We start from the raw sequence: 12,438 nt of genomic DNA on the forward strand, positions 1-12,438 counted from the left end.
GGACTTCACAATCTTTATTTCCTTCAATCTGAGGACTGTATATCTTCACAATCTCGGTACAATCTTGAACTATCAAGGTAAACAATCTTTTTGAAACACTCGTGCTTTTCTCTCTCATTCACAATCAACATCTCCAACATTCTCACTCTCAAGCACATGATGTTCCGAACTGAAATTTTGTGTTCATTTTGTGTAAGGCGCGTTGCCTATTTACCGAGTGGAGACTAGGTCCGAGTGATGACATGTTGTAAACGAAAAAACGTGAGCTGGACGTTCGGGTCGAAAAGCAGATGAATATTGTTATAAATTTTGTTGCGTTTATGGAATAAATCGTTCATTTTCATGGTCCTTCGAGCCGGATATTGGATTTGGAGAAACAGTTTCGACGATTGGTCGAGCAAAAGGAGAGTTGGATCCGTTTATTACTGCGAAGAAGTTGGTTTTCGCATATCGGCGATTTGGCGCCAAACAAACCACATGTGTATTGCATCAGCACTTTGAACGAGAGGAACTTCTGTGAATGTGCAGACCTGTAATTGTTGCGATCATATGAGGTTAGTAAAATTTGTGGTCTTTCAAAATGTCGAAAGATTTAGAAGCTATGAAGAAAAAGAGAAAATTCCTGAGAAAATCTGTCACAGACACGTTGAAGTTAATCGACGAAGCCCTGTCACAACAAGATAATTATGCACGAGTTCAAGTGTTGAAAGATAATGTCGCAAGTAAGTGGAGTGACTTGCAGGAAGTGCAAGCCACGATGTGCACAATGTTAGAGGATGAAGAGATCGAGGCGGAATGTGAGAGCCATAATGAATACGAAGCGCGTGTAATTGAAAGCATGGCCAAAATGACAAGTTATTTGGCAAGTAAACAAGTTCCCGAAGTACAATTGTTAGGAAGCAATCCACCCGTATCCCAGTCGTCCTCTCAAGTACAAGTTAAGCTACCCAAGATTAATCTACCAACCTTTGACGGAAATGTTTTGAGCTGGCAACCCTATTATCAGTCGATAAAAGTTTCAGTGGTTGACAATCCGTCGTTGGCAGATGTCCAAAAATTAGAGTACTTGATGAGATCGCTAAAGGGTTCGGCTGCTGAAGCGGTGAAAGGTTTTGCAGTGGTACAAGCGAATTACAAGCCAGTTTTGGAAATCTTGAAGGAAAGATTCGGGCATGCAAGGTTAATACTTGATGCACATGTAAGATCCTTGATCCATTTGCCACGTTTGAGCTCTGATGATGCAACCTCCATGCGTAAATTCTACGATGAAGTGATAGGTCACGTTCGCTCTGTTGAGTCCTTTGGTGAAAAGTTTAATTCTGAAACTTTGGCTCCAGTTCTTGTGCCTCTAATAGTTGACAAGCTGCCAAAAAAAGTTGTGGAAAAATGGGAATTGGAGCTTAATGAGGAGAAAGCTAAACAGGACTGTGTGGAAGTGAAAATACTGTTTACTTTCTTGGAGCAATTGATAAGAGCTAAAGAGTCTTCACAGCCTCCTTCTCTTGATTCCAAAGCTCCGGCAAAGGAAAATCTTGGAAATCGTGAAAACCGTTTCAAGTTTAACCGGTCACAAAAATTATCCACCTCTGCATTATGTGCGGCAACGCAAGAGGGCAAGTGTGTCATTTGCTACAAAAACCATGGTTTGAAGTCATGTGTCACTTTTCTGTCATTACCTGTGAAAGAAAGATTCAGAAAAGCAACGTCTAAAGGCCTGTGTTTCCGATGCCTTGAACCTGGTCATAGAGCCGAAGTGTGCCAGAAACCTCCATGCAAGCATTGCTAAGGTAGACATCACAGTCTCCTGCATCAGGATTCAGCTCGTCCTCCCTTGGAAGAAGTCAAGGTGGAATCAGCCCCGGAATTACTACCCTCGTCGTCAGGTCCTGCTTTGCCGTCCTCAGTTGTGGCAAATTCTGTTGCAGTGAGCTCAGGTGGAAAAGTGATCCTGCAGACCATACCAGCTATTTTGTGTGGATCAAATGGGTGTTCAAAAGTTGTGAGATGTTTCTTTGATCCTGGTTCTCAAACGTCGTTTGTTCGGCAGAGTGTAATTGATGAGCTTGGTCTTGATGGGAAGAGTGTCAAAATTGCTGTTTCTGGATTTGGTGGAGAGGTCACCAAGAGCACTTTGCGGAAGAGAACTGCGTTTACTGTGGCACCTATTGACAAATCTGGACAGCCTCAATGTATTGAGGCACTTACTACACCAGTAATATGCCGGCCAGCTGAAGCTGTGGATATTCATCCAACAAGATGGTGTCACCTTCGAAACAAAGCATTTCCTGAAGAATTCCCTAGAGAGGAACAAGAGATTGATGTACTTATTGGCTTGGATTTCTATTATTCCTTTGTGACAAGAGACATTGTAAGAGGGGGTTCCCGTGAGCCAGTTGCAGTTCGCACAACTTTGGGTTGGGTCTTCTGTGGGCCAACAGGTGGTCATGGCCAAGAATGCACTGTGTCTATGAATGTTCAAATTAGTGTTGAAGAACAATTGAATGAAACACTTCAAAAGTTCTGGGATTTGGAGTCCATTGGTGTCAGACTTGCTGAAAGTTCAATTTCTACTACTCATGCAGAAGATGTGGTCTTGAAGAAGTTTAAAGAGACACTAACATACAATGATGGTCGCTATGAAGTATCCTTACCATGGAAGGAAGATTGCATTTCATTGAAAGATAATTACCGGCAAGCGGAAAGTAGGTTGTACAATCTAGAAAAGAAGCTGCTCCATGAGCCAGTGAAAGCTGCATCGTACAGAGAAGCGATTAACAAGTATGTTGAGAACGGTGTTGCTGAAGAAGTACCTTGTGATGAAATTACACCAACAGATGGGCGTCCGGTGTTCTATCTCCCTCATCATGCGATCATCAGGGAAGACAAGCAGACAACCAAGACAAGAGTTGTGTTTGATGCATCAGCGAAAGATAGCAATGGTGTCTCTCTGAACAGCTGCTTAGAGCCAGGCCCAGCATTACAGCCAGATTTGGTCGGAATTCTTCTGCGTTTTCGAAAGAATTATGTTGGTATCATGGGTGACATAGAGAAGATGTTCTTGCAGATTCGGTTAAAAGAAGAAGACAGAGATTCACACCGGTATCTGTGGAGAGATTTGGACCCCAAGGCCACGCCTAAGATTTACAGAATGACAAGGGTCACATTTGGAGTTGTTTCCAGTCCGTTTCTTGCCATTGGCACTATTCAAGAGCATGTGAAAAGGTGTAAAGAAACATTCCCTGTTGCATCAAATGAAATCTTGAGGAACACTTATGTTGATGACTGTGCTTCAGGGAGAGACAATGTGCAGGAAACGCTGAAATTACAGCGAAGTGCTACTGAGCTTATGCAGAAAGCTGCCTTTAATTTGACAAAATGGTCAAGCAATTCATCTGAGCTTATGGAGGCCATACCAGAGAGGGACAGAGCAGCAGTTAGTCTTGTCAGCCTGGAAAGTGATCTAGCAGAAGCACATCCAATCACAAAAGCATTAGGATTAAAGTGGAATACACTTACTGACAACCTTGTCTTTACAATTGATGTGGACATTGTTAAGTCGAGATCAAAGACAGTGTACACTAAAAGAAAGGTGGCGTCTTTAGCAGCAAAGATATTTGATCCGATTGGTCTAATCGCACCCTTTTCAGTGAGGTCAAAATTAATTCTTCAAAGCTTGTGGACCAAGGGTGTTGGATGGGATGAGGAAATTCCCATGGAAGTCTCATCGAAATGGAATCAGTGGGTTCAAGAGATTTCTGAACTTGGACACCTTCAAATTTCTAGATGTTACACTGATTTGCCATTAGGTCAGAACCCCAAAGTAGAGCTACACGCATTTGGTGATGCGTCAGAAGTTGCTTATGCCTCTGCAGTTTATCTGAGAGTTGTTTGTGAAGATGGAAAGGTATCTACCAGTCTTGTGATGTCCAAGACCCGAGTGGCTCCTGTAAGGAAGATTACCCTACCGCGCTTAGAGTTGATGGCTGCTGTAATTACTGCTAGACTTTGCACCTATGTCAAAGGTGCAATAGATTGTCCCATTAGCCGCATTGTTTGTTGGACAGACAATTCTTCAACGTTACACTGGATTAGAGGAGCAGCCTCACAGTGGAAACCATTTGTTGCTAATCGTGTTATTGAAATTCAGTCGTTGCTGGATCCCAGTGTTTGGAGGTATTGTCCAGGACCACAGAACCCAGCTGATCTACCTACCCGAGGTTTATCTGCAAGTCAGTTACGAGAGAGTCATTTGTGGTGGAAAGGACCCTCTTGGTTGCAAGAGTCCGAAAAAGATTGGCCCGAGGATTTAAGGTCAAAACCCTCCAGTGAAATTGTTAACCCAGAGAGGAAGAGTAAAGCTAGTGTCAGTTGTGTTGTGCAACCCAAAGAGCCGTTTATTGACTTCACAAGATTCAGCAAGTATAGTCGCTTGCTAAGAACTGTTGCTTGGATCAGAAGATTCGTTAGCAACTCAAGAGTGAAAGAAGAGGAAAGAATTGACAGCCCTTTAACTGGTTTAGAGATACAAAATGCAGAAGAATGGTTGATATCTCATGTACAAGAAGCAGGTTTTCCTGAAGAAATTGCGTCATGTAAACAGCATGGTCCAGTGAAGGACAGCAACCTTGCCAATTTAAACCCGTTTATGTGTCCGACTAGTCATTTTCTTCGTGTTGGAGGAAGAATTCACAAGTCACTGTTGCCAGAAGAGGAGAAACATCCTATTATCCTGCCTTCTAACCATCCTGTTGTTAAGTTGTTAATTGATGATATTCACAGCCGTGAACTACATGCTGGAGTTGAACACACTTTGTCACTTTTGCGACAGAGATTTTGGGTGATCAAGGGACGATCGACCGTCCGTCAGACACTAAGGAACTGTCTAATTTGTCGCCATTACCAAACAAAACCCTTTGGTCAGCAGATGGCACCACTTCCTGAAGACAGAATTAAGCCTGCACCACCGTTCACTAACGAGGGTCTAGACTTTGCTGGTCCTTTGTATTTGAAAGACAGTGGTGAAAAAGTCTATATCTGTTTATTTACGTGTGCAGTTACCCGTGCAATACACTTGGAGTTGGTATGTGATATGACAACTGAGCGATTTCTCCTTGCTCTTAGACGGATGATTGCAAGAAGAGGAATGTGCAGCATTATTTGGTCAGATAATGCAAAAACTTTTAAGGCTGCTAACAAGGAGCTACAGCGATGTTGGAGAGTATTGGAATCAGACCAGACCCAAAGTGCTTTGTCTGAAAAGAAGATTCAGTGGAAGTTCATTGTGGAAAAAGCCCCATGGTGGGGTGGCTTTTATGAACGTCTTGTAAAGAGTGTCAAGACGCCACTGAAGAAACTATTTGCCAAAGCAATGTTGGATGCCGAGCAGTTAACTACTATTTTAGCTGAAATTGAAGCACAGCTGAACAGTCGTCCTCTTACTTACCTTGGTGCAGACCCTGATGACTACAGTGTGATTACCCCTGCACAGATTTTGATTGGCAGGAATCTTCAAGCGTGTCCGACTAAAGACACTCATGTTTCAGAACACACCTCAAGAGCCCTCACCAAACGTTTTCAGTATCACCAGAAGCTTGTAAATGGATTTTGGAAGCGTTGGCATGCAGAGTACCTAAAATCCCTGACACCTCTCAAGAAATGGTACAAGATTGGTCGTGAAATCTGCAAAGGTGACTTGGTCCTAGTAAGTGAGGATCGCGTAGCTCGGGGTCAGTGGTCACGTGCACGAGTGGAAGACACCCACACAGGCCGTGACGGTCTTGTCCGGTCCGTTACCCTGCGGACCTCATCTGGAAGTCTTACCCATCGTCCAGTACAGCGGTTACACCTGTTTGAAAGCTCTGATGCTGACTTAGCTGCTGAACTTAATTGAACTTTATGAGACCTTGTTGAACATTTTAGTTGAACTCTATTGAACTTGGTTGACAAGTTACATGTAGTGATGCACTCCCTGCATCGGGCGGGAGGATGTTCCGAACTGAAATTTTGTGTTCATTTTGTGTAAGGCGCGTTGCCTATTTACCGAGTGGAGACTAGGTCCGAGTGATGACATGTTGTAAACGAAAAAACGTGAGCTGGACGTTCGGGTCGAAAAGCAGATGAATATTGTTATAAATTTTGTTACGTTTATGGAATAAATCGTTCATTTTCACATGACTCATCTGTCAATTAACTTGAAGCTAAGCACGTGACCAGATACGTAACTCTACGCGTAACGCAATGCGTAACGCCAACTACGGATTTCGGACAATGGTGAATGATGTGTACTGATGGTAAATGATGACTAGTGATGGTGGATGATGACTAGTGATGGTAAATGATGTCTAGCGCGGTGAAAGATGCGTAGCCCTAGAGCATTTATATCATGGTTTCCTTTTGCCGGTGCATAGAAAGAAATACGAATTTGCTATCTTCATTTTCGTCCCCAGAACCGCCTGTCCTTCTAAGCCGGTAGGGCTTTGGGAAAACGGAAAGGTGGCTGTAGAGAGAGATTACTAGAGTAAGGAAGAAGCAGAGGCAGCATTCAAGTCATGGGAAAGACCCGGCAGATGTGGAGGGATTAAGTTGCTGCGCTACAATGCACTCGACGAAAGTGGCACGAGTTAAGAGTAATAGTAATTTTAGTTACGTTTATATTGCGCAGGTTACATGAATACATGATCACCTGCGTATTACAGAAGTGAGCTATAAAACAATTAAAAACTAAACAGTATAATAATGTAAAATGAGCTAAAAAGCTACAATAACACTGTCTAGATAAACAAAGAGTGAGTGATCAGAGTGAGACTCACTAATTTAACACTGGATTCATTCCCGAAAATAGCCATTATTTTTTGCCTAACTAAAACCGTTCGATCAGAGCACCAACAAACCTTAACAGGTTTTAACAAGGGGAATAAACTATAAAGTAAACTTCGATCTGACCAGAAGTGCCATTCGGACTTTTCGTTATGGAGGATTTCAACGGAGTTTTAACTGAAACTTTCTTAAGTTTTTTAAGTTTTGTGGGTGCTTTAATCGAATGGCTTAAGATAAGGATCAACCGTGGTGCAGCCACACAATACAAAGGGTACTTCTGAAGGTGCATATTTTTGGAGGCTCGTTTGTCTCGGCAGTGGAGAACAAAGGAGCAAACGAACAAAACGAGCCGGCTCGTTGATGGATGGTTATAGGTGGCCCTGTATTCTGTAGTCTAGCCCTAATCATTGGATATTTTTGGAAGAAAACCAGCGTTGAATTAGCGGAAATCTCAGTCAAAAAATTGTTTTCGCTCACGTTCTTCACGGAGTCTGCTAAATCTGCGAGCCAGCGAGCCATGCGAGCCACGGTGTGAGCCATGCGATTCATGCGAGTCATGCGAGTCATGCGAGCCATTTATGCGAGTATTTTTTTTTTTCTTCAACTGGTCTGGGAGGTCGTCGACTTTTCGTCAAGAAACATAGACCTCGCGCCCGACTATCACTAAACTTTCGCCATAAACCGCTCGCCCGCCATCTTGAAAGCGGAGATGACCCTGGGGACGAGTATAAACGGTACAACCTCGCTCCTAGGGTACTCTCTCTTTCCGGGCCTGGGAAATTAATTTTAAAATAAAAATTTAGCTACAAAAGTGCCTACAATTGAAATATTCCCAAAAGAAAATCCTAATCTCGCTTCGGTTACGAGAACTATTGCTGGTGCGGCAAATATGAAAAATGGTCTAAACATCTGCACACCGTGCCAAGTCTTGCGTCATAGTAATGGCTACCCTGAGTGTGATGAATTTTTTTCTTTGTTTCATATTTTGTTGTTTGGAGAAAATTTTGTGTATTCAAATCGCCCAGGATCCGCAAAAAATAAAAACGATGCGTCAAAAATTTATTAAGGTTCAGGACTAAAGTAAAGAAATTTTCTGAGAGAAACGTACAGCTCCACCGCCCCACCGCTACTCGAATGGGTAAGTGAATGGTATCCATTGGCACCTGTCATTCATTGATATCCACGTTGAAAATCATTCAAGAAAAAAGAGAACAGTACTTCAAGGCAACTCCGTGTATTGGCGCCAAGAATGGTGAGTGAATCGCGTAATTTTAACAGGTTCGCTATTTAGTGAATCAGAGTTACCAAAACTTTGATGTGAAGTTTATATGAAAATAATTCATATATGAACTGCGGTTGTGGATGAAAGTGAAGAATGATCATCGCAGTTAATTTTCCAATTTAAGCAATTGGAAAGAAGAAGCCTGAAAAAAATCAGGGCTTCAACGGGATTCGAACCCGTGACCTCCGCGATACCGGTGCGATGCTCTACCAACTGAGCTATGAAGCCACACATTGGGAGCGAGGTCAATTAATCGAGTTCATATCTTCCCGTGAGGAGTGAAATGATGTGAAGTTTATATGAAAATAATTCATATATGAACTGCGGTTGTGGATGAAAGTGAAGAATGATCATCGCAGTTAATTTTCCAATTTAAGCAATCGGTTGGCTTACTGCTGCATGTGGTTGTCCCTTCCCTTAGAATTTAATATTACAAGAGTTTAATATTGCGATCTTATTCATCTTGTTCCGTTGCTCTTGTTCTTGTTCTCATGTGAATGTAAATGTAACAAATAAAAAATCTTAACATTTTTACTAGGGCTCGCATGACTCGCATGGCTCGCATGGCTCGCATGGCTCGCATGGCTCCCATGGCTCGCCCTTTGGCTCGCATGGCTCGCTGGCTCGCAGGTTTATAAAACTCTCACGGGAGTAAAACGCTAGAGTTTTGTAAACCTGCGAGCCAGTGAGCCATGCGAGCCAAGGGGCGAGCCATGCGAGCCAAGGGGCGAGCCATGCGAGTCATGCGAGCCACAGTACAAATGTTAAGAATTTTTATTTGTTACATTTATATTCGCATGAGAACAAGAACAAGAGCGACGGAACATGATGAATGAGATCGCAACATTAAATTCTTGCAGCGATAACACAAACCGTCACTAAGGACGTTTTTTGAATCAGCCAGTCAGAACAAGAACAAGAGCAACGGAACAAGATGAATAAGATCGCAATATTAAATTCTTGCAGCGACTACACAAACTGTCACCAAGACGTTTTTTGAATCAGCAAATCAGAAGCCGAGCTGAAAAAAAATCATGAATAGCTACAAATTTTACTTCCGGTTAAACTGCCTTACAATGCATGGAAAGCCGACAAGGGTACCACAACCGTCATAATGAACAGAACAGATAAAGTCAACAAGGGTCAAGTCCAACTTGATGATACACATAACTACCAACCCTTAGACAAACCTATGGTTGACACCACGGCCAAAAACGTTCATCGATTGATTCGTTCCCTACCTCAAGAAGGCCACATAGACGAAATGACGGCTAAATGGCTCTCCCTTACGCCCGACCCTCCGCGAATACCAATGTTTCACACACTTACAAAGATTCACAAACTGACACCTGTCGGTAGACCTATTATATCAGGGTTTGAAAATGGCCGTAGCTTTTGCTAACATATTTATGGCCAAAATAGAAATAGAGATACTCTGACAAAGTAACACGAAACCCATCTTTTGGAAAAGATTCATCGATGACGTCATATCTATGTAGAACACAAGTAGAGACAAAATAGAAGATTTCCTTCTAAAGGCAAACAGTTTTCACCCAACGATCCAATTTACGGCTGAAATCTCAGAAACAGAAACTGCGTTGTTGGAGACGAAAGTGTACAAAGGGGACAGATTCAATAAGGAATCTTTTCTTGACGTGCGAACGCATTTCTATTCGTGTCACCCACCAGGCGTCACGAAAGGCTTTATCAAAGGAGAAGCGTTAAGACCCGTTAAGGCTTCTGAGAACGAATTCCTCTCAATTTACTTTTGAGGAAAACATGAGTAATTTCAAAACACGCCCGCAGAATAGAGATTACCCAACTAGAATTGTGGAGAAACACCTTTCAGAGATTGAATTCTCTGACAGAAAAATGTCGCTAGCACAGAAAAACAAAACCGTACAAAAGAAAATACTGCCCTTTTTAACGCAATACCACCCATCGTTGCCCAACCTAAAAGACACACTCACGGGGAAATGGCACCTTCTAGATAATCAAGCACAACTGAGAGAAATCTTTAAGGAGTCCCCCATCATCTCATATCGCAAGGGAAAATCCCTAAAAGACTTCCTAGTTAAAGCTAAGCAATGAAGGCTTCAGAACTTATTCATCAGCGAACGGCCGGAGTCGTGCAGGCTTGTCAACACCAGGTTAACACTTTTATCACTCCGTTTCTCTCAGAAAATTTTTCTTACTTAAATCTTGAACCTTAATAAATTCTTGTCGCACTGTTTTTTTTTTTTGCGGATCCTGGGCGATTTGAATAGACAAACTTTTCTACACATAACAAAAATATGAAACAAAGAAAAAAAATCGTCCAACTCAGGGACCCTCAGGGCAGCCATTACTATGACGCAAGACTTGGCACGATGTACAGACGTTTAGAGCATTTTTCATATTTGACGCACCAGCAGTAGTTCTGGCAACCGAAGCGAGATTAGGATTTTTTCCTTGAATATTTCAATTTTAGGCACTTTTGCAGATAAATTTAAAATTAATTTCCCAGGGAAAGAGAGAGTATCCAGGGAGCGAGGTCGTACCGTTTAGACTCGTCCCCAGGGTCATCTCCGCTTTCAAGATGGCGGGCGGTTTATAGCGGTGTCACAGTGATATGTGTATCCCCGTGATATGTGTATCCCCGCACACATATCACTAGTGATATGTGTATCCCCTCCAAAATGGCGACCAGTGATATGTGTATCCCCCACCCCCTCCCCTCTACTTTAAAAAGCAATATCCTCCTTGAAAGTGCTCTCGTCGTCCGGTCGCTTACTGGACGAACGACTAACCCAAACAGGCTTCAGTAAAACACAAATCTCAATTTTTGTAGTTGAAAAAGTTTACGTATCTGCTGCTGGAATTGTGTTCTTGATCCTAACTGGTTTTCTGCGAGCAGGATATAATGAATTTAAAGTTGAACACCAAATGGATCTAGATATATTTCAATTTGAGTTTCACGGCACCGGATTTCTAGGACGATATTAATTGCGCGGTGCATTCTCACCCCTCGAGTAACGCATATTCTCCACTGTTCATCGCCTTGTTTGCATCTGAATTATTCGTGGAGTGAAACACATATCACGGCTTCGACCCGATCGCCATAAAATGATTAGTGGCACTCGTGTATCCCCTGCACCCGCTTTTCAGTTCGACTTTTTGTAAGATATGTTAAGTCTCAAGCTGTATACATTGCTATACTGCGAATATTGCTAGCACGTTTCACAATATTCGACGTTTATTCTTCGGCAGTTAGCCTAGATTACGGCTGTCTTCAGGGGATACACATATCACTGCGCCATGTAATAATTAGTGATATGTGTATCCCCTGCATGCGGTCGGCGACGGTGTACAACCGAGGTCAGTGAAACTCCAGAAATCCCACGCTATGAATAAATGCCTGGTGTGAATATTTCTAGCAAGCCAGTTTTGACAATGCAAATGTTATGGGCATTTTTCTTCTCGGGTAGAAAGCCAATATAACAGCTGTGTCCATGAGGATACACATATCACTAGTTCATGAAATAATCAGTGATATGTGTATCCCTTATTATCCTGTGCACGCGTGCACGCGTTTTTAGTGGAATTATCGAGTTCAAACTTCAGTGAACCCAAGCCGTGTAAAAACGTCGGGTGCTAATATTGCCTGCAGTTTTGACAAGGTTGATGCGCTATATTATAACAGTTGTGTTTCTGGGGATACACATATCACTGCGCCATGAAATAATTAGTGATATGTGTATCCCCTGCACGCGATTTCAGTTTAGATATTTAAACATTCGAGTTGCAAACTCCGCAAACCTCAACCTGGGTATAAACGTCGTAGCGAGTAAGCAGCCAGCACGTTTCGGCAATAATTGGCCATTTTCTTCGATCAGGTAGATAGCCAATCTAACGGCTGTGTTTAGGGGATACACACTGAGATCACTGCGCCATGAAATAATTAGTGATATGCGTATCCGCTGTTCGAAGTTTTAGTCAGATAAACAATCGAGTCGGTTGGAACTCAACCAAACTCAAGAAATCCTAATCTGCTCCGTTGGGCGCGAATTCATTTCTGGTTTCTTCTACTCTTTACAGCGCTCGTCGGAACCTCGCAACCGAGTCGCCATTTTGTTCGTTGAATGTCCAGGCGCGTATTAGTGTTTTGTGTATCCCCACGGGGGATACACATATCACGGGGATACACATATCACTGTGACAGCGGCAGTTTAATTTAGTGATAGTCGGGCACGAGATGTTTCTTGGTGAAATGATCGACGACCTCCCAGACAGTTCGAAAAAAAAAAAAAAAAGATACTCGCAAAAATGGCTCGCATGACTCGCATGACTCGCATGGTTCG

General features: G+C 42.6%; 1 protein-coding gene across 1 annotated transcript; it reads left to right on the plus strand.

Moving 5' to 3' along the window:
- The first annotated feature begins 580 nt into the window (after positions 1–580).
- LOC145494199 (uncharacterized) lies at positions 581–5,890 on the plus strand. Its single transcript, XM_081473655.1, has 2 exons — positions 581–1,643; positions 1,821–5,890. Exons 1-2 carry the CDS (start codon positions 581–583, stop codon positions 5,888–5,890), a joined length of 5,133 nt encoding a protein of 1,710 aa, XP_081329781.1.
- The last annotated feature ends 6,548 nt before the right edge of the window (positions 5,891–12,438 follow it).

This window comes from Orbicella franksi, chromosome 8, assembly GCF_964199315.1.
Source record: "Orbicella franksi chromosome 8, jaOrbFran1.1, whole genome shotgun sequence".
Taxonomy (NCBI): Eukaryota; Metazoa; Cnidaria; class Anthozoa; order Scleractinia; family Merulinidae; genus Orbicella; species Orbicella franksi.